This window comes from Carassius gibelio, chromosome A12 (genome assembly GCF_023724105.1).
Source record: "Carassius gibelio isolate Cgi1373 ecotype wild population from Czech Republic chromosome A12, carGib1.2-hapl.c, whole genome shotgun sequence".
NCBI lineage: Eukaryota > Metazoa > Chordata > Actinopteri > Cypriniformes > Cyprinidae > Carassius > Carassius gibelio.
Genome location: NC_068382.1, coordinates 25,270,753 through 25,290,679, shown reverse-complemented (window position 1 = coordinate 25,290,679; position 19,927 = coordinate 25,270,753). Strand labels below are relative to the sequence as shown.

Genomic DNA, 19,927 nt, shown 5'->3' with positions numbered 1-19,927 from the left:
GAACATCTGTATTTCTGCTTTTCAAACCTTCAGTCTGACATTTATCATGACATCCACTTTGAACATAATGCACTTAATAACTTTAAATGTTACAAATTTCTACAAATGATGATGCACACTTCTTTCTCTGGTCTACTCAGTAGGTGCTCTTCTGAATATTGCATCCTCAAACAGACAGAATCAGAAAAAAAGGGTACACTGTTCCCTTAAAAGAGAGCTTCGGAAGGGTGCAGGAGTGTCCAGAGCTGCTGTTGCTTAGTAACCAGTGTAAACACACACACACACACACACACAGGCAGTCATGGCTTCACGGGATCTGGACGCAGAGTTGGTCAGATCGGAGTCTCTGTTGGTCCGGCTGATGGACAAACACAGGACTGGCAGAAAGGTTTGTCATGCTCTTACATTGACTCATGTTTCTCCTCATCAGAGCAGAAGTACACTACATACAACACACCCGAGGACACACTGCAGCTCTGTGTCCAGGCACTTCTGTGTCCCGGGGAACTCAACCATTTAGCAAAAGCGTTATGTACTTTTGTCTATGTTTGCTACTTTTTAAACGTATTTAAATATTGATTTTATTCTTTCGCCCTTGTTTCAGATCAGTGTTGCTACTGTTAACTTAAAAAAAAATTGTGTCTGAATTTTTTTTTTTATAATTTAGTTTTTGGTAATTGGAATACAGCCAAAAATACAACAAAATATAAATAAATTAAACTTAATAAAATTACATTTAAATTACAAAAATCTAATTTTTTAAATAAAACGGAATTTAAATATTAGACAAAAACTCGCACTTAAAAATGAAAAAAAAAAAAAAAAATATATATATATATATATATATAAATACTAAAACTACTAATATAAAATTTCAACTATATAGAAAAAAGCTGAAATAAAAAAGTATAATTGATTAAATTAAATATATATATATACGGTATATATTTGATGTAAAACTTATAAAAATTACCATAAAATAAAATGACTAAAGCCAAAATAAAAATCAATTAAAAAGCTATAAAGAAATATCATCATAAAAACAAAAGCACATGACAAAATTACAAAAAAAAAAAAATTAAATTTAAATATATTAATAATGTTACATAAAGAAATGTAAAGCAGCACTTTTCCCGACATAATCTTTAAACTATTAAACTGAATTTTAAAAACATTATTACTCACAATTTTCTAAACAAAGTGTGAGTTAAAAGAAAAACATCAGAATATTTTAATGGTGCATTGTTTCCAATCGAGCCGTAACTTAATACTTACATAATTGCTAGCTTTCAGATGAGTGTTAGTAAGACAAAGGAGCTGGCTCCAAAAACTGTTTTAAATGCCACGTCCCTCACAGAACGAGTGTTTGATGATGCTTCGGGGGTAACTGCAGCGCCTGTGTTTCCCCGGGGCAGAGCTCTGGTCTCCTGGAGATTGAGATGAAGCAGGTAAACAGTGAGAGAGGTTAGTTAGCAGCAGACAGACAGAAGAGCAGCATGGAGAGAGACACACAGAGCTCCAGGACAGAAGCAGATCAAGAGAACGGCTCCAGTCTGTTCCACCGACGGCTGAAGCACCGCACAGAGACGGTCAGTGCACACAACCACACACAACACCGAGCTTCAGCAGGGAGTTTCAAACATACATACAGAGAGAGAGAGAGAGAGAGAGAGAGGGAGAGAGAGAGAGGGAGACAGAGACAGAGACAGAGAGAGGGACAGAGAGAGAGAGAGGGACAGAGAGAGAGAGAGAGAGAGAGAGGGAGAGAGAGAGAGGGAGACAGAGACAGAGAGAGGGACAGAGAGAGAGAGAGGGACAGAGAGAGAGAGAGAGAGTTACATTTCAAGTGACATAACCTTTGATTGTTACATTTTATGTGTTCATTTGAATTATATATATATTGTTACATTTACATAATGTTTCATTTAGGAAAATAATCATGCAAGTTGAAATTAAATAAAACAACTAAATAGACTAAAATAGAAATAAATGAAAGTGTGGAAGCTTGTTTCCACCTCTGGATAAAAAAATGAATAAAAAAGGTAATTGTGACTATTTATCTAACAATTCTGATGTTCTCTCAGAAGATATATATACTGCAAGATATAAACTCAGAATTGTAAGAAAAAAGTCACAATTACCTTTTTTAGCTTCTATAATAATTACTAAAACTGAAATCAAAAGAAATAACAGCTATGTATAAATATAAAAAAATATAGATATATATGCATATACACATACATATATATATATATATATATATATATATAATTGCTATAAAAATAGAACACACAAGAAATCTTGTTTATTTGTTTGTTTTTAAATTTATAAATTACAGAAATATTAACTTAAAATCTCATTCAAACTTCAAGAAAATATTTTAGCTCAAAGGGCTAAAATTGTAGCTCAAAAAAAAAATTTTTTTAAAAGATGTATATAATTATTATTATTATGCAACTATTTTAAGCTTTATTGTCTCTTTAATTAGTCTTTTTCCAAAGTGTGATATTAAAAAAAAATAAGAATAAGAACAAAAAAAAAATTACTGTAAATGTACAAGTGTAATTGTTTATTTGAATGAGCGGTTGCTGTAGATTCATAAATCAAACGCACAGACGCTCTCTGTCTCCAGTCAACAGCTCAAACAGACGCTGAGTGTTTCTCATATTCATCAGTCACTCAACAGGTTTGTGTTGTGTCACTTCCTGTCTCTCCTGCAGAAGTTCCTGTTACACCGGCTGACTGTGATTGGCCGTCTGTCGTGTGGAGCGGCTGACAGGAGAGCTGTGTTAGGTCCGTCTGAGCGTCTCAGGTTTCCAGACTGTCATCACAATCCAAACCCTGACCTGACAATGGTTCAGTTTAGAAATGAACTCTGTGAGACGTTTCTCTGCTGTGTGTTGTGTGTCAGATCACTACGAGAAGCTGATTCTCAGTCTGCAGAGGATCCGAGCGGGTGAAGACGTCACCGGTCTCCTGCTGCTTTACCCTCAGCACGTGCTGCTCGTCATCGAGGTGCTTCATCTGCTTCATCTGTGGAACACAAACACTGAACATTCATGCATCTACAACCGTTTTCTCAGAGGTGCATGATATACAATTGCATTTCTGTGAAGAAAAGTCAGAATTGTGAGCTAAAATTAATTGCAATTTAGAATAAAAACATTGCAATTTAATTTTTTATTCGCAGTGGACATGCAGGACTGCAAGAATTAGAGTTAAAAGTAAAAGTAAAATTTACTTACAAAATTTTACTTTAAAAGACTTAAATTGCAAGATTAAAAAGTTGCAATCGCCTTTTTAACTTTATTTTTATGTTGGGGAAAAAAATTTCCATAATTTCTAAAACTGTAATAAAAATACATTAAAGCTACTGTATATAGAAATATTACAGGGAACATGTAACAATGATTTTTTTTATTATATCTTATTAAAATAAAATTAAAATTACTAAAACTTAAAATAAAGCTAATTTAAAGTATAAATAAATACCATAGTAATATCAACCAAACTAAACTAACACTGTTCCAAACTAAAATATGAAAAATATATTAATATGACAATTACCTAAACAAAAAGTAAAAAAAATAATAATTAATTGTGCACCATTTCCAGTCAAGCTGCAATTTTGCCAAATGATGCAAAAAAAAAAAAAAAGTATGAAAATATGAAAATATTACTTACATTACACAAGTGCCGGTTCTATATTTTAAATTGAGGTTGGAGAGCCTCAGGTTTTCTGCATGATACACATCTAAACTTTAGTTTCCCACAGGAAGAAAGAAAGTCTGACAGTTTTTTGAAAGACATGAGAGTGAGTAAATGTTGGATCATATTCCTAAATCTGGAGCACTGTATGTCAGGAGCGTGTCATAAACAGACGCAGTGATGGGGAAATGTTAATCCATAAATATCCTTCATGCACTAGTGTTCGACTGAAGCTCTGCTGTCTGTCCTGCAAGACCTGCGACACATGGAGGAGAACAGGTGAGTATTAATCAACAACACCATCATTCTCTGCTGCACTGCTGATACATCAATCATTCTTCCCTAGATAGTGAACCCCAGTTAGTGCACTACAGGTCATTTACATTTAGATACATCTGCAAGATGAAAAAATAATTATTATATCAGGGTTATTAGAGTTCACTAAAACTAAAATCTTTTTTTTTTTACTTAAAATTAAATAAATAAAAGAGAATAAAATACTAGCTTGTTACTGAGGCAACATTTCACATTTTAATTTAGTTTAACTTGATTAAGTAAAACTGAAACTGAAATAAAAAAAATAAAACTATATAGTCATATCAACAAAACAAAAACTATATACATACTATACTATAATATATATATTTATATTTTTTTAGATAGTGTTTTTTATTAAAATGTTTAATAATATTTATTATTATTATTATTATTATTATTATTATTATTATTATTATTATTATTATTATTATTATTATTATTACGTAAACCCTTTGTATTTGCAATGGTTCCTTCTAGTTTATTCATCTGGATGCCTTGTTATATCAATAAATGGTTTATTGTTTATTGAGCATAATAATAAATAATTAGCATTGCTTTTGTTATTTATTTTTTTATTAATTAAAAAATATAATAAAGTATATTTAAATATAGTTATTTAATTGTTTTAGTGCACTTATTAGAGACTCTCTTAAAAGCATGCATGATTTATTCCAGAACCTAACAGGAAAAGTGTATGAATGTGAAATAATGTGCAGAAGCACCTCTCTGCCCCGCAGCGGTCCGATCCTGGAGCCCCGAATCCTGCTGGTGTCCCACGACCTTCCCAGAAGACTCTTCCAGCGCTGGAGCCACAAGCTTCTGGACGAGTCTGAGAGTCAGAGGACGCTGGTCTCAGACGAACTGAGCCCGGAGAGACTCGTGAGAGACACCCTTCATCAGATCCTGCGGCTCGGACGCCTCCTGCTCAACAGAACACAGCAGACCACGGTACAAATACACACCAAAGATCTCTCATTGCTCAGGACTTCGTTTCCTGGTCTCTCCTAAAGTTCCCCACGAGTAATAAGAGTATGACTAATATCGCTGGAATCATGCAACTGGCAATAAAAAAAAAAAATTGGGGGTTAAAATATATCTTAAATGAATGTTAAGTATATGTTTTAATTAGTAAAGTTCGAATAAATATATTTTTGAAATTAACAATATATTGTTCTGTGTGTGTGATCAGGGATCTGAAGTGATTGCGGATGAAGTGCTGAAGGAGGCATCGGATGCGGTTCCTCCACAGGCCGCAGTGACTCGTCTGCTCCAGATGGAGACGCTGTTGAGTCCCGCGCGCTACATCAGCACCTACCACACACCGCTACACCTGCGCCTGGACTCAGGTAACACGCCTCACCTTCCACTTAAAGAGACAGTACACACAAAACAATTTAAATCATCATCATTTGCTCTCCCTCAAGTTAAGAGTTTCTTTCTTCTGTTGAACACAAAAGAAGATATTGAAGAATGCTGGTAACCAAACAGTGGACGGCAGCTACCGAGTAGTTTTTTCCATTCAATGGAAGTCAATGGCTACCGTCAACTGTTTGACAGAATTTTAATTTTTGGGTGAACTGTCTCTTTTTTTTTTTCTGGATACGACAGCAGCATACTATTTAAAATACAGAGTATTTATATTTTAATTATTCTTTAAATGCAATCATTGTATTCTAGTCATTTTTACATTGTAGCTAGTGTATAAAATACTGTTATTACAGCAAAGAGAATCAGTTTTTCTGCATAGTCATGTTTCCTGAACGTGTTGTTTTGTGCATCTGATTATTTAAGGACATGTTTTCGGGAGTTTTCGTCCCACCACAGTGTAGGTTTGGATTTAGGGTCAGGAGGTACGTCTTGTTTGATCCTCTGTGGTGCATGCGTGTTTAGAGTCTGCATGCGTGCATGTGAACCGGACTGCATTCACCTGTCTAGGACTCAATAAACCACCTGACAAAAAACTTTCTAGTTAACTAACATACGTATGTATGCATATGTGCTCATTTTTGCTGTTTTTGTGTGTTTGACAGAATCTGTGTGGCCTGCAGGGGAACATCTTCAGATCGTTTGAACGATTTTAAACATTTAAACATTTTTTTGAAGTTTTGGTAATGACTGAAGGCTTTAAATGCAATGCATTGAATTTTTTTTGAATGCATTAATTAATGGACTTTATAATGCATTGCATTGTCTGAATAAATGATCATACTTATCTATTAATTGTACACAGTATAATGCATTAAAATGTGACAAACAACCAAAAGGAATTTGCAAATATTATAATGCATTTAACTTTACAATTATATATAATGCATTACATGTACATTATGAATACCTTTCAAATGCATTATGCATAAACTTAAAACTGACCTAGTTTATTTTTAACACAAGGTCTTATTGTGAATGATTCAACTAACTTTTGTTTTTAGAAGAAACAGCTTGGAATAAAATGCATGTACAAATGTAAGTCATTAAAAATGATTTATTATTATTTTTTGTCAATAACACATTCTGATGAAGGATGTTGTTCTTTAAGCTTCATGAGACTTTGAACATCCCGTCTCAAATTATTCCAGTTTTCCATTTAAAACACACATTTTGACACACAGGACCTCTTCATAAAAAACAACAAAATGTAAAATATCATTCTCTGAGTAAATGACGCTCCGTTAATTTGGCCCCAGGAACAGAAGGTAAGGACAGTATGAGTGAAAGAGCATGCAGCATCAGAAGCTCCAGCACACAGATATACACACGGCGTCTGCGGCGGTTTGTGTGGTTATTGAGTCATTAACTAGTCTGCTAGAAGTGATTCGGATCAGATTTACATCAGACAGTGAGGAAAGAAGGTATTCAAGAGCTTGTGAGTGAAAGAGTTCAGTCTAATATACTGTAGAGCCAAGTCTTACGGTGTGTGTTGTGTTTAGACTGTAAAAGTAAATGAGTAAAGTCTGTGATTTTAAACTTTCATTGGAAAATAATTAGCTGAAAATGTGCTCAGGTCATCCAGAGATCAGGATGAGTTTTGTTTCTTCATCAGGTTTGTAGAAATGTAGCATTGCATCAGTGTCTCATCAACGGATGCTCTGCAGTGAATGGGTGCCGTCAGAATGAGAGTCTGATAAAAACATCACAATAATCCACAGCACTCCAGTCCATCAGTGAACATCTGGAGAAGGTTTAGATCTGTTTAAACGCTGCTTGATCTGTGCAGATTTCTCTCCTGATTCAGACCAGAACACTTTTTCACTGGAGGAAGTGTTATTATGGATTATTTGAGTTAAAATCATCTTAATGCTGGATGTGTTTCATCTTTTGTCTTCTCCAGATGTTCACTGATGGACTGGAGTGCTGTGGATTATTGGGATGTTTTTATCAGACTCTCATTCTGACGGCACCCATTCACTGCAGAGCATCCATTGAGACACTGATGCAGTGCTACATTTCTCCAAACCTGATGAAGACACAAACTCATCCTGATCTCGGATGTTCATTTTTGGGTGAATTATTGCTTTTAAAGTTTCTTGGTAGTAAATCAGCGTTCGGAGGAGGCTGCATGCGATCTACAGAAGTTTGAGCGGTTGATATAGTCTCGAATAGCAGCTGATATTGAGGGCTGGAGTATCTGCATTACTTCTGTTCTTCTTTTTTTTTTGCCAAAAAGCTCTAATAGCATGTATAAAATGTTTCAAATTGAGATACAGTACATTGTAGGTAATGAAAGCAAAGCATGCGGCAGATTCACAAACATCTAGACATCAGAGCATCTTTACAATAATCCAGACTGATCCCCAAAACACAGGAATAATGCACTTCATTCACGTTTCCCGACCCTTTCGTGTTTGCTCATTACATTATGATTTTAGCTGTCAATTCAACACATTGCACTGCCTTCAACCTGCCATCAATGCACTTCTCTCAATACACCCTCATATAAAAATGAGCTTCAGCCAACAAAAACTACAAAACCACCGTATCAAAATACACAAAACAATTCTATTCAGATCCACAAACATGTGAAAGTTCGTCTTCTCCTGACAGATCTGCTCTCATCCGCGAGGAAAGACCAAATCAGAGCGTTTAATCGTGAAAATGAAACAATATTGAGTTTATAATCTCTTCACCGTTTCCCTGATCTACTCATATTCTTCTGGATTAATGTGTCACCTGAAGTCAAATTTTGTTAAGGATGGTCAAACAGAAGCACAAACAGATGCCAAATCCACAAAGACTGATGATAAATTACCCAACACACACACACACACACACACACATCATCAGACATTCAGGAGGTTTTAAACTCAACATGACCTTCTTTACGATGTCTCGTTCTCCTGTTTAACTCATGACGTCACATCACGGAGGTAAAACAGGTTTCATGTTGACTTTACAGAATGGTCTCAAACCACGTCCCGACGCTCGAGGTAAAGAGGTAAACGTGTGACTTCGGTTTAATCTCTGTCGCAATCCGGATCGCTTTCAGTTCGTCTGTGCGTCTGATTCTCCAGCAAACACACTTCAGCTTCACAGGAACCGCGGCGATTCGTATTCCAGCATTGTGTCTGAAGCAAAAATAATATTGTCTGTAATATACATATATATGTGTTTATATAGAGAGAGAACGATTGGTAAATATCGGACCTTTGCTTCTATAGACTATGTACAGCGGAGAGTGAACAGCATTTACACGTGCTAATACTTACAGCAGAGTTTGTGGTGTTATTATATTTCATATTCATCAGACGAACAACACGCCAGCCACCTTCGTTCGGTCAGTAAGGCTTCCCAAATCATGGAAAACATGTTAACATCAGGGAATTTTAACCTTCAGATGCATGATGTGTCTATTAGAACAGACATTTAAGACGATGATCTTTGACCTTTATTCCTAATTCCTCTTTATTTTTTATTTATGATGCATTATATCTGCTACTATGTTATATTGCAGTAGACAGATGTGCATATACGTACACATATTTCATTTAAAAATAGAAGATTATATTTGTTGGAGTTGAATGATGATGTTGTTTTGAATCATTGATGCATTTGTTTTGTATATTGATTTATTAGTTAATGCATCCAAAGGGTTAACATGATTTCCAGGTAAGGAAAGATTCATGGAAATTATTCCTAAAAGCTTAAAAAGCTAAATGAAAATTATTATCCAGTAATTGGATTATCCAAATGATGATAAACACATTGAGAAATATTTTCTTCTCACTAACATATAGTCATATTAATGTTACTGTTAATACAAATAATTTATATCTGTTATATATCTGATATTTTCTGTGATTTGATACTTTATGTATTATCTTTCAGTACAAACGCGCTTTATTTTATCCAGCATTCATTCATTCATTCACACTGAGGGTCCGTTCACACACAGCACTTTAAAAACTAACATTTTTTTAAAGATAAAGTTCTGCCGTCATTTTTTTATTTATTTACACAATAGTTCAAAAGTTTGGGGTCAGTAAGATTTTTATTCAATTGGTTAAAATTGACAGTAAAGACATTTCTAATGTTACAAAAGATGAATGTTGCTCTTTTGAACTTTCTGTTCATCTGTGAATCCTGAAAAATAAAATGCATCAGATCATGTGACACTGAAGACTGGAGGAATGATGCTGAAAATACAGCGGAGCATCACAGAAATAAATTACACTTTAACACAGATTCACACAGAAAGCAGATGATTTACATTAGAATAATATTTCACTATTTTTACTGTATTTTTGATCAAATTAATGCATCTTGGGTGAGCAGAAGAGACCGAAAAACGTTTAAAATATTTTACCAACCCCAAAATTTTGAATGGTAAATACATGTGTGAACGGCCCCTTCTCAATCAACTTAAAATCTGACACACACACACACACACACACTCATCCATCCTCATCTCAGATATGTATATCAATATCATATAATATATATGATGTATATAATATCAGTTTGTACAGTTGGTGAATGCTATTCTGGGTTTACACACAACAAGGTTTCAGGGTGATTTCTACCCCCCTGAACACACACAACACAAACTTCAAGGCAAAAGTGCAAGAACTCAGATAAGGCAAATAGAAAACCAACCACATGGAAAAACCATAAAAACATAAAAAACACAAAGAAGACGTGACCAGAACGGCACAGTGACGTGATCCACGCTTCAGATCCCGTCTGCGGCTCAGTGCAGAGGATCACACGGACAATACAGCGTCACTTGTGCGGTGAAGGGGGGAGCAAAGGATTGTGGGTAACCCCAGGGGTCAAAGGGCGGTGCTCTCCGACTCCTCCTCCTCGTCCGAATCCAGCAGATCCACAGAATTCCTGTATCTCCCGTCCAGTTCAACGCTTGTTATGGGGACGTCCAAATCACAGCACGAGTCTGAGGAGAACACACAACACACGGCGTGAGAAGACGAGAGGAAAGAGTGAACATTGTTCATATGACTTATTAAAGAGAGTAAATGAGCTCTGAGCTGTCATACAGTAATATAAACAAGTGTTTGACACCATACAAGACAGTTCTCATGAATAATTAGTGTGATTTCTCTTCAATATGCTTCATATGCTAGCGTCCAAATGTTTTGGGGTTGGTAAGATTTTTTTTTGTTTTTCGGTCTATTCTGCTCACCAAAGATGCATTTATTTGATCAAAATGACTGTAAAAATTCTGAAATATTATTCTAATGTAAATCAGCTGTTTTCTGTGTGAATCTGTGTTAAAGTGTAATTTATTTCTGTGATGCTCCGCTGTATTTTGTGTCACATGATCTTCAGAAATCATGAAAATATGATGATTTACTGCTCAAGAAACATTTCTGATTATCATCAATGTTGAAAACACTTAATCATTTCGTGGAAACTGTGATGCATTTTATTTTTCAGGATTCACAGAAGAACAGAACAGCGTTTATTGGAAATAGATATCTTCTGTAATATTATAAATGTCACTTTTCATCAATTCATTGCATCCTTGATGAACAAAACATTAATTTATTTCAAATAAATCTTTGCTATCCCCCAAACTTTTGAACCGTTGTGTAAGTTTTAGCAGATGCATTCAACCGTCCATCTAAATATACTGGTAAACACAACAGATAATGTGTGTGATGTGAGTTGACAGCATGACAGCGAGGCTCTGTGAGAAATCAGCTCCTGTTTTGTTCCACTGAAGAAGGAAACTGCTGTAGCTGAATGTTTGGTCGTGAGGACGTCAGGTCACAGACAGAGGAGCACTGAGACGGTCACGGGGTGAGTCTGAGTGAATCAGGAGTGAAGGACGGAGCAGACGAGTGAGAGCCATGCGAGGCAAGACAGAGCCATGCACACAGCAGAGACGGTGTTAGTGAGACGCAGCCCGGGACGCTGACTGACGGCGGGTGAGTTTACATACAGACACACACTACTGCTTACCATCTGAACCACAGCCCCCCAGATCAGAGATCAGAGATCAGACCGCTGCAGACACCACAACAAGCACAGGAGAGAAGAGAAGAACCAGCGCAGAGTCACACGGGATATAACACACACACACACACACACACACAGAGACACACACACTCACACACACAGAGACACACACACTCACACACACACACACTCTCTCTCTCTCTCTCTCTCTCTCTCACTCACACACACACACACACACACACACACGCGCACACACACACTCTCAGACACACACACGCACACTCTCAGACACACACACGCACACTCTCAGACACACACACACACACATTTGTTGTGAACTGTATCACTGCTTCTTTTCAGATTTGTTTCGTTTGAGGTGTCATGTTAATGCGTGCGCTGTCTAAGAAGGGAGCAGAGGAAGAAATCTCTCTGTCATTGAGAACAGAGCAGAAGTCAGTGTGCTGTACCTGTAGACATGCTCTCTCCGGGGGACAGCGTGTCCATCAGGCCCGGCGTGTGCTCCAGCGGCTGCGGGGGGGGCTGCGGCGGGGGCAGGGGGGGTCTCTGGCGGGGGGGTTTGGGCATGGGCCGTGACCTGGGCAGAGTGCTGGCGAGCGGCGGCGGGGACGAGAGCGTCTGGCTGTGGGTGTGTCCGGGCGACGTGAGGACGGAGCCCTGAGGGTAACTGAAGCTGTAGGAGGACGGGGTGCTGGGGGGCGTCGGGGACAGACTGACCGGAGACGGACCCGGAGACAGATCCGACACGCAGCCAGACGGAGAATACGGACCCTTGGGAGGGATGGGGACCAGCTTCTTGGAAACTGAAGGAAAGGGGACAGTGTTTGTACATTGATCAGAACGTGAATGACTTTAAATACATGTATAAAAATCACTTGAATTGCAATGATTTCTGGTTTGATTGCAGGGTGATTGTATTATACAGCACATGATGAACGCACCTTTGCGCAGCGTGAGAGGACTCTGGTCTGAAAGCTGGTTCTGTCCAGCAGAGGGAGCCGTTGGTGAGATGCCCCTTTGACCAATCACAGGCGAAGGCTCCTTATTCTTCTGAGTGCTGATGACAGAAATGCACAAACATCCCATAACTGCACAAACACACAGTCTCTGCTCTGATTATAAGAACATTGAGAAGAATAAAATAAAGCTCAAAGAACCTCCACTCATTGATGTCCTCAGGTGAGGACATCAATGAGTGGAGTGAATTAATTAATAAATTAATTAATAAATTAATAAATTAATTAATAAATTAATTAAATTAAGTGTATGAGGTTATTAAAAAAATAGAAGTTATATTTTATGGGTCATATTTTATGGGTTAAATTAAATTATATATAAAATATTAATAAAAAATATTTGATCTAAAAAAAAAATATATATATATATATATATATATATATATATATATATATATATATATATATATATATATATATATATATAAATGAATTAATGTGTACCGTATTTTCCGGACTATAAGTCGCACTTTTTTTCATAGTTTGGCTGGTCCTGCGACTTATAGTCAAGTGTGACTTATTTATCAAAATTAATTTGACAAGAACCAAGAGAAATCATTACCATCTCCAGCCGCCAGAGGGCGCTCTATGCTGCTCTGTGCTCCTGTAGTCTATACTGAGAGCATAGAGCGCCCTCTCGCGGCTGGAGATAGTAATGCTTTCTCTTGGTTATAAATAATTGTGACTTATAGTCCAGTGCAATTTATATGTTTTTTTTCCTTGTCATGACGTATTTTTGGACTGATGCGACTTATACTTAGGTGCGACTTATAGTCTGAAAAATACGGTATATAGATCCCAAAAAGCTGTTCATAAAGAAAGAGAAAAATTTTAATGCATAAAGCAGCACCGGGAACTTAGGGGAAAGTCTGAAGTCCTGAAATAAATCTATTTGCTTTTTAATCCACACTGAATATAACTTTTATGCTCCGTATTAAAATGTTGTGCAGTCGCTGAGCAATAGGGGGCGCTAAGTGTTTTTATGATGTTGATCCATAATATTTACAATCAGTATATTGCCAAATAAAGCAATACACCCCAAGAAACCATGGATTATGGTGAATTAGGGGCGTTGTTGTTAGGCACGACACAAATGCACCCTTAGCGGTTACAAATTCACTGTAAACCACAGCTTCACGGGGGTTTATTAAACAGTTCTTCCATATACGCAGTACGGTTACACAAAATAAAACAGAGCAAATAAAGTGTAATGATATTATTCTTCCACAAAACAATGTAGCTCTTCAGAATCAGTTGTGGTTGCAACAAAGTGGTTGCCGAGCAACACACAAACGTAAACAAAGTTGTATGTTACTTTGTAGCATAATTTACATCAGCTTCGAACGTGGCTCAGCCAATCAGGATCAAGGAGCGGTACACTCCACTTTATAATCTGTCTTTAGTGGTCCAGCTGGCTCTGCTGGACTAGTTAGTGGGGTTAGTGGTAGTTACCTAGGCACTCTGAGTCCCCTCTCTCGGCTGCAGGCGGCCCACAGCGGCGCAGCAGAATGAGGGCTGAGGGTGGAGAGGCAGGGAGCGAGTGGGGGTTTGATGTAAACGGGTGCGTGCGGGGGGGACGGCTCGGTGGGCAGAGAGCCCTGCTTGGACAGGTGCAGGACGCTGGGTTTGGGGTTGGAGTTGATGTCTAGAGAGGTGGAGGACAGGAGGGGCGGAGGCGGAGGGCTGTACACGGACCAGCGGGTAAACGCCGAGGGAGGGACGCATTCGGGACGCACTCGAAGGTGAGAGACAGAGAACGAGAAGGAGGGGGAGGAGAAAGAGGAAGAGGAGGAGATAGGGAACGGGTACGGAGGGGGTGGACGCTCCTCCTCAGGGGAGGGGCAGACGAGACAGGAGTCCAAGAGATTGGATGACGCCTCGTCAGAGCTGAAAAGATTCGCAAGATTGGGAGATAAAACAGGGGTCGTCTGAGAACTGTGCATCCAGCTCCATCAACAGCATTCGTGTCATTATCATCTCAACATTAGTGCAATTTTATCTTCTGTGCTGACGTACTTCAACTAATTAAAGTTAATAATAAATGTTTATAATATTAGTGAATGAATATTTATTTAAAAATCATTTAACATATATTCTCAAAATTTACATTTCGAAAAAAAAGTTTAATATTTTTAAACTTTCTCTTTAAATTTTAAATGTACTGATTTAGTTTAATTTATATTAATGAATATCACAATGAGTAATTTTTTAATGTTTATTAATACTTATTCAATCATTTATTATTTTAATATTTATAAATATTAATTCATTATATTCAATGATTCAATTATTATTTAACAGTCAGTCAATTAATAAATAATTGTCAATTATTATTATGTAAAAGAATTCATAAGTTCTAATAAAATAGTAACTAATTCAATTACAATTTAATCATATTTATTCATTATAATTAAATTAATTAATAATAAATATAATAATCAATAACTATAAATTAAATATTACATATTACACATCAATTATATAATTATTTAATATTAATAAATATCAATAAATGATTATTTTTTATTTATATATATTATGGATTAATTATATATTTTTAAATATATACATATATACATATATGTGTATTTATATATACATAATAAATATACAGTACACACACATAAACCTAATTTTTTTTCTCCAATGCAATTAATCGTTATCCAGCACTAATAATACTAATTATAATGATCAATTATTAAATTCTCAGGATTTAATCATCAATTATTAAATCATTATTAATATTTATGTAATAAATAATATTTATTATGAATCAATATTAATATAATGATTTGTACTAATATTTATTAGTATATATTAATTAATTATAATTAAATTTAAGATGATTTATGATTCATATTAATACTACTATATAATATTCATAATTAAAATGAATAATACATTTTAGCTTTAAGTTAACTGATCTACTGTATAATTTTCCACAGATATATTGATATGTTTTGAAGAGTGACTCTGAACATAAAGCGTGGAGGAGCGTGTGATGATGAGATATTAAGGATATTAAAATATTGCAAAATAAAGTGGATTCACACAGTCAACAGAACAGAGAGAAAATAAATAAAGGAATAGTTCATGCAGAAATGCAAAATCTGTCATCATGTACCACAGCAGAGAGAAAGATAATCAGTGAATAATGCTTTAGAAAAACATGATTACAATTTGAATTAAAGAGAGGAAGAAGAAGAATAAGTCCAGTTCCAGTTCAGCCAACTAATTCATTAATATTATCGAAATGTAATATTTATTCGCTTTAATATCTGCTTTCAATCACAAATTGTATTTGATGATATTTAAATACTGTATAATCTGACATTAATATTCGTGATGATCTCAGCTGGCTGAACTGAAACGAGCAGCAGTCATGTGACATGTGCGTTGATTCCTATTGGTCGCCTCTGTTTACCTGGTCCTATCGCCGGTGATTGGGGGCGGGGTCTGTGAGGGGGAGGCGGAGACATCGGTCGGCTGCTCGGGGTTCAGCGAATCAGAGGGCGGCTGAAGGCTGGGCGGAGTCGAGGAACTCTTACGAGACGAGGAGGAGGAGCCTCGGCGAGCAACCCAGGAGGTGTCCATCACTCGCACTCCCATACTGCAATGGGGCAGAGGCACAGCCAATCACATCCCACACATTTTATCAACAACAAACACCCCATCTGCAGCATTTGGGCCGGTAAGAAAAAAAAACGTTTGTAACTTTTCGTTCCTGGGTTGCTCGCCAATATTTGTTTCAAGCAAGGATGCATTCAATTGCTCAAAAGTGACAGTAAAGACATAAATAATGTTACAGAAGCTTTCTGTTTTCAATAAATGTTGTTCTTTAAACTTTCTATTCATCTGTGAATCTTGAAAAATGAAATGCATCACAGTTTCCACAAAATGATTAAGTGTTTTCAAAATTGATAATAATCAGAAATGTTTCTTGAGCAGAAAATCATCATATTTTCATGATTTCTGAAGATCATGTGACACTGAAGACTGGAGGAATGATGCTGAAAATAAAGCAGTGCATCACTGAAATAAATGACAGTTTAATAGATATACACATTGCAAATGGCTGTATTAAATAGTAAAAATATTTCATCATTTTTCACAGTAGTTTTGATCAAATAAAAGCAGCCTTAATGAGAATAAGAGACTTCTTTCATTAAAAACGTTTAATCTTAAATAGCCTACTCTGAGTGATATACTAAAACACCTCTAAAATGAATTAATTAGCAATTTGAGAAATGCAACACCAGCGTTGAGAATCAGCAGGTTTGCAGTAAATCAGGACAGAACAGGACGAGATAAAGCTTCACCGTACCTCTGAATTTTCCTAATGCTGCATTAGTGGAAGAAAAGCAGAAGCATCAGTGATTCAAACCCAAAGTGAGGAGAGGAGCGCATGCACACGGACACGTGAAGCACACACAACGCACCCGTCTTTCTTGTAGAACTCCAGCATCATGTTGTCGGTGGCGACGCTGAGTGGGCGTCGGCTCTGGTCCTGCTGTCTGCGATCTGATTGGTCCAGGTCTGGCGACGGCATGGAGCTGTAGTTGGCGTTGTGATTGGTGTGAACGGGGCTGCCGTAGTTTCCTGTGACGTTAAACTCAATTTCTGCGCACAGAAAATAGATCGTATTGTCACCGTATCACAAAAGCAGTAGCTGTCAGAGAAACTGTAATCCGTTACTGATTCCAAACAACAAGACACATTGTAGGAAATGTAATCCGACTGCTTTTAATCTTGTACCATATAAAGAAAAAATATTGCATTTGTTGTTATTATAAAATCATGAGGTGCATTAAACATTTCATTGTCAATGTATAAAATAAAATAAAAATCTTCAACAACAAATACCAATCAGTTCATACTTCCAAAATGTTAAATGTAAAGTAAAACCTAAATACACACTTACATACATTTATAAATTAATAATTATAAGCAAGTATATTAAATATATAATTAAATCTTATTAATAATTTATACTAACAACGTTACATATAAAATAAAAATAATTTTAATAATTTTTTTAAATACAATTATATGATGTATATATAAACATTTTTTTCTACATTATGCAAATTACTGTGACTAGATTAATGTGTGTAATTTCTGTTTAATTTTAGTAATTTTGTTGTTTCTAATTTTTACTGTTTTCTTAATGTCTAAAAAGCTATTTATTAATTTTATGTAATATATTATTTTATTATTTTATGTTTTCACTTTGATTTTTTGTTTAATTTGAGTAGTTTTGTTGTTTCTCTTATTTTAATCTCTAAATAGCTATTTATTCATTTTTATTTTACTATTTTCAGATTAATTTCAGTAAAAAAAAAATTTTGTTGTTTCTCATTTTGATAGTTTTTTTTTAAATGTCTAAATAGCTATTTATTAATTTCTATTTATTAATTTATTTATTTTAGTCATTTCAGTAATTGTATTGGCAACTAGCTGAAATAAAAGTTTCTATTTCAGGTTATTTTGTTTCGAGTAACAAAATGTTTTTGTTTTTTTATGTTTGTAATTGTAGTGAAGGGTCAAGTTGCTGACCTCCGGGGAAGAACCAGTCAGCGTGCTGGATGAGCGGCTCAATGATGGCCACGATCTGCAGCGAGACGGTCGTCATCATCTCCGTCATGTTCCTGAGACACAGTGAGACATGAGTGTGTGTGTGTGTGAGAGTGTGTGTGTGAGTGTGTGTGAGTGAGTGTGTGTGTGTGTGTGTCGCTCACCCCTCTGTATTCGCCCACAGCAGGTTTGGCCCCAGTACGATCGCAATGTTTCCTGGCGTCATTTTATTGTAATCCTGATACTCGTTCAGCTTGGAAAGAAATTTGATCAAATACCTGGAAATCAAACAAGATCAGTGACACATTAGAGTGTGAAGTCTATCTACCAATCAATTACAATGTTAATAAATAAATAATTACATATAAGTATTATCATTACAACTTAACAATTATATATTACACAATGTTGTTTACATTTATTTTTAATTCAATTATTATTTAACATTTTGAATCATATGATTCCATTAAAGTATTTATTAATATTCTATATATAAATTATACCTTAATGAATCATACAATGTTTCCTTATATAGAGTATTAATATATTTGGACTCACTTGAAGTTGTTGCTGTTTGCTGTAGGAAGTTTCTCACTGGTCGATAACAACGCCTGCAGACGCATGTCCTGATCCGCAATACTGCAGTCAACACACACACACACACACACACACACACACACACACACACACACACACACACACACACACACACACACACACACTTCCTGAATAACTACAGTACATACCAGAAACTTCTGTTAATATTAATGTCACTTTCACTCACTTTGATGCCTGAATCCACTCCTCATACAGGTCAAAGGTCAGTAGGGGTTCGGGCAGCTCCCGCAGGTATGATTTCAGAGCACCTGCGCAGCCCACACACACACACACACACACACTCGCTGAGCTGTGAACAGGAGCGTCAATCTGATGGTTAAAAACAAGCGGAGGGGAATCTCACCTGCGATGGCGTGAGGATCTGCAGAATATTCCTGAAAGTCCATCACGCCGCAGTCCAGAGACGCCTTCAGCTTCTTCAGCTTCGAGGCAGACGGAGCGACCCGAAACAAACCCTGACACAAACACACACACACACAAAAATATGCTCGCGTTTAATATAATCACATGCATTTACACTCATGCACAGGTGGATTCAGATCCACACCAGGAACAAACTGCAAACCACAAGCAGTCCCAGCGGTCATATAGAGATAGTGATGTCTGTGGACAGTGATTGGTCACCTCCTCCTGAAGACCACAGTCCAGCAGCGTGGTCACACACGCCTCGATGGGGAAGGCGATGTCTCTCCCGCTCAGAGACAGATGCTCCTCTAACGGCTTCCCGTAACACGGCTTCTCCACCCACGACTCTGAAACACAAACCACACACACTTTACTGACAAAACCCCACCAAACAGCCCATTTAGGGATCAGATTATGACTATTAAAATATTATATAATTTTACAAATATTATATGATAATACTAACACTAAAATATAATATTATATCATTTTTTAACAATAAACCAAATGATAAAAACATGATATAATAATAATAATAATAATAATATAAAATTCTATAATAATTTCACAATTATAATAAAATATTATGTAATAATATTAAATGTATATAATATATCATATTCAAATAAAATATAATATTATTTAATTAAATTATTAAAATTTGTATTATTAATAAATGTATACTATCATAATTATTATACATTTAAATTATTAAAATATTATTTATAATGTTAATAAACAAGTACAATAATTTATTTATATACCAAATATACCATATTATATTAACTAATAATTATATTATTATAACATTAATATTTTAAATAACATTAAATGACATATCATTAATTAATTTATAA

At 35.9% G+C, this 19,927-nt stretch overlaps 3 protein-coding genes across 8 annotated transcripts in view; 1 reads left to right on the top strand and 2 right to left on the bottom strand.

The window, feature by feature from the left end:
- The first annotated feature begins 266 nt into the window (after positions 1 to 266).
- LOC128025569 (testis-expressed protein 47) lies at positions 267 to 6,289 on the top strand. 4 transcript variants are annotated; one of them, XM_052612041.1, is made up of 8 exons: positions 1,355 to 1,589; positions 2,721 to 2,793; positions 2,912 to 3,015; positions 3,929 to 3,987; positions 4,743 to 4,974; positions 5,216 to 5,372; positions 5,818 to 5,876; positions 6,057 to 6,289. In XM_052612041.1, the coding sequence occupies exons 1-7, from the start codon at positions 1,497 to 1,499 to the stop codon at positions 5,853 to 5,855; spliced, it is 756 nt and encodes a 251-aa protein (XP_052468001.1). In that variant the 5' UTR covers positions 1,355 to 1,496; the 3' UTR covers positions 5,856 to 5,876; positions 6,057 to 6,289. The 4 variants fall into 4 exon arrangements, with proteins under 4 accessions (XP_052468002.1, XP_052468001.1, XP_052468000.1 ...); XM_052612042.1 differs by lacking the exons at positions 1,355 to 1,589; positions 5,818 to 5,876 and adding an exon at positions 267 to 388; XM_052612040.1 differs by lacking the exon at positions 5,818 to 5,876 and having other exon boundaries at positions 1,362 to 1,589.
- A 391-nt stretch (positions 6,290 to 6,680) lies between these two features.
- arhgap44b (Rho GTPase activating protein 44b) overlaps positions 6,681 to 19,927 on the bottom strand; it is a 28,573-nt gene continuing 15,326 nt past the window's right edge. For 2 of the 3 annotated variants that reach the window (XM_052612031.1, XM_052612030.1), the window contains exons 10-21: positions 19,290 to 19,417; positions 19,009 to 19,120; positions 18,832 to 18,913; positions 18,606 to 18,686; positions 18,212 to 18,325; positions 18,030 to 18,121; positions 16,913 to 17,093; positions 16,798 to 16,815; positions 15,898 to 16,083; positions 12,399 to 12,514; positions 11,907 to 12,260; positions 6,681 to 10,411 (exon numbers count right to left, since the gene is read on the bottom strand). In XM_052612031.1, coding sequence (XP_052467991.1) covers positions 10,293 to 10,411; positions 11,907 to 12,260; positions 12,399 to 12,514; positions 15,898 to 16,083; positions 16,798 to 16,815; positions 16,913 to 17,093; positions 18,030 to 18,121; positions 18,212 to 18,325; positions 18,606 to 18,686; positions 18,832 to 18,913; positions 19,009 to 19,120; positions 19,290 to 19,417 — 1,583 coding nt within the window. In that variant the 3' untranslated portion in view covers positions 6,681 to 10,292. The remainder of the gene's footprint in view (positions 10,412 to 11,906; positions 12,261 to 12,398; positions 12,515 to 15,897; positions 16,084 to 16,797; positions 16,816 to 16,912; positions 17,094 to 18,029; positions 18,122 to 18,211; positions 18,326 to 18,605; positions 18,687 to 18,831; positions 18,914 to 19,008; positions 19,121 to 19,289; positions 19,418 to 19,927) is intronic. The other variant, XM_052612032.1, reaches the window with a different exon arrangement.
- On the bottom strand, positions 13,144 to 14,531 carry LOC128025572 (uncharacterized). The gene has a single exon (XM_052612045.1). It carries the CDS (start codon positions 14,414 to 14,416, stop codon positions 13,922 to 13,924), a length of 495 nt encoding a protein of 164 aa, XP_052468005.1. The 5' UTR covers positions 14,417 to 14,531; the 3' UTR covers positions 13,144 to 13,921.

Excerpts from the sequence above, each read along its gene's own strand:
- LOC128025569 (XM_052612040.1), top strand. The coding sequence starts at position 1,497 with ATGGAGAGAGACACACAGAGCTCCAGGACAGAAGCAGATCAAGAGAAC. Across the intron at positions 3,988-4,742 it reads CGACACATGGAGGAGAACAG|AAGCACCTCTCTGCCCCGCA; the intron begins GTGAGTATTAAT and ends AATAATGTGCAG. Across the intron at positions 5,373-6,056 it reads ACACCTGCGCCTGGACTCAG|AATCTGTGTGGCCTGCAGGG; the intron begins GTAACACGCCTC and ends TGTGTTTGACAG.
- LOC128025572 (XM_052612045.1), bottom strand. The coding sequence starts at position 14,416 with ATGCACAGTTCTCAGACGACCCCTGTTTTATCTCCCAATCTTGCGAAT.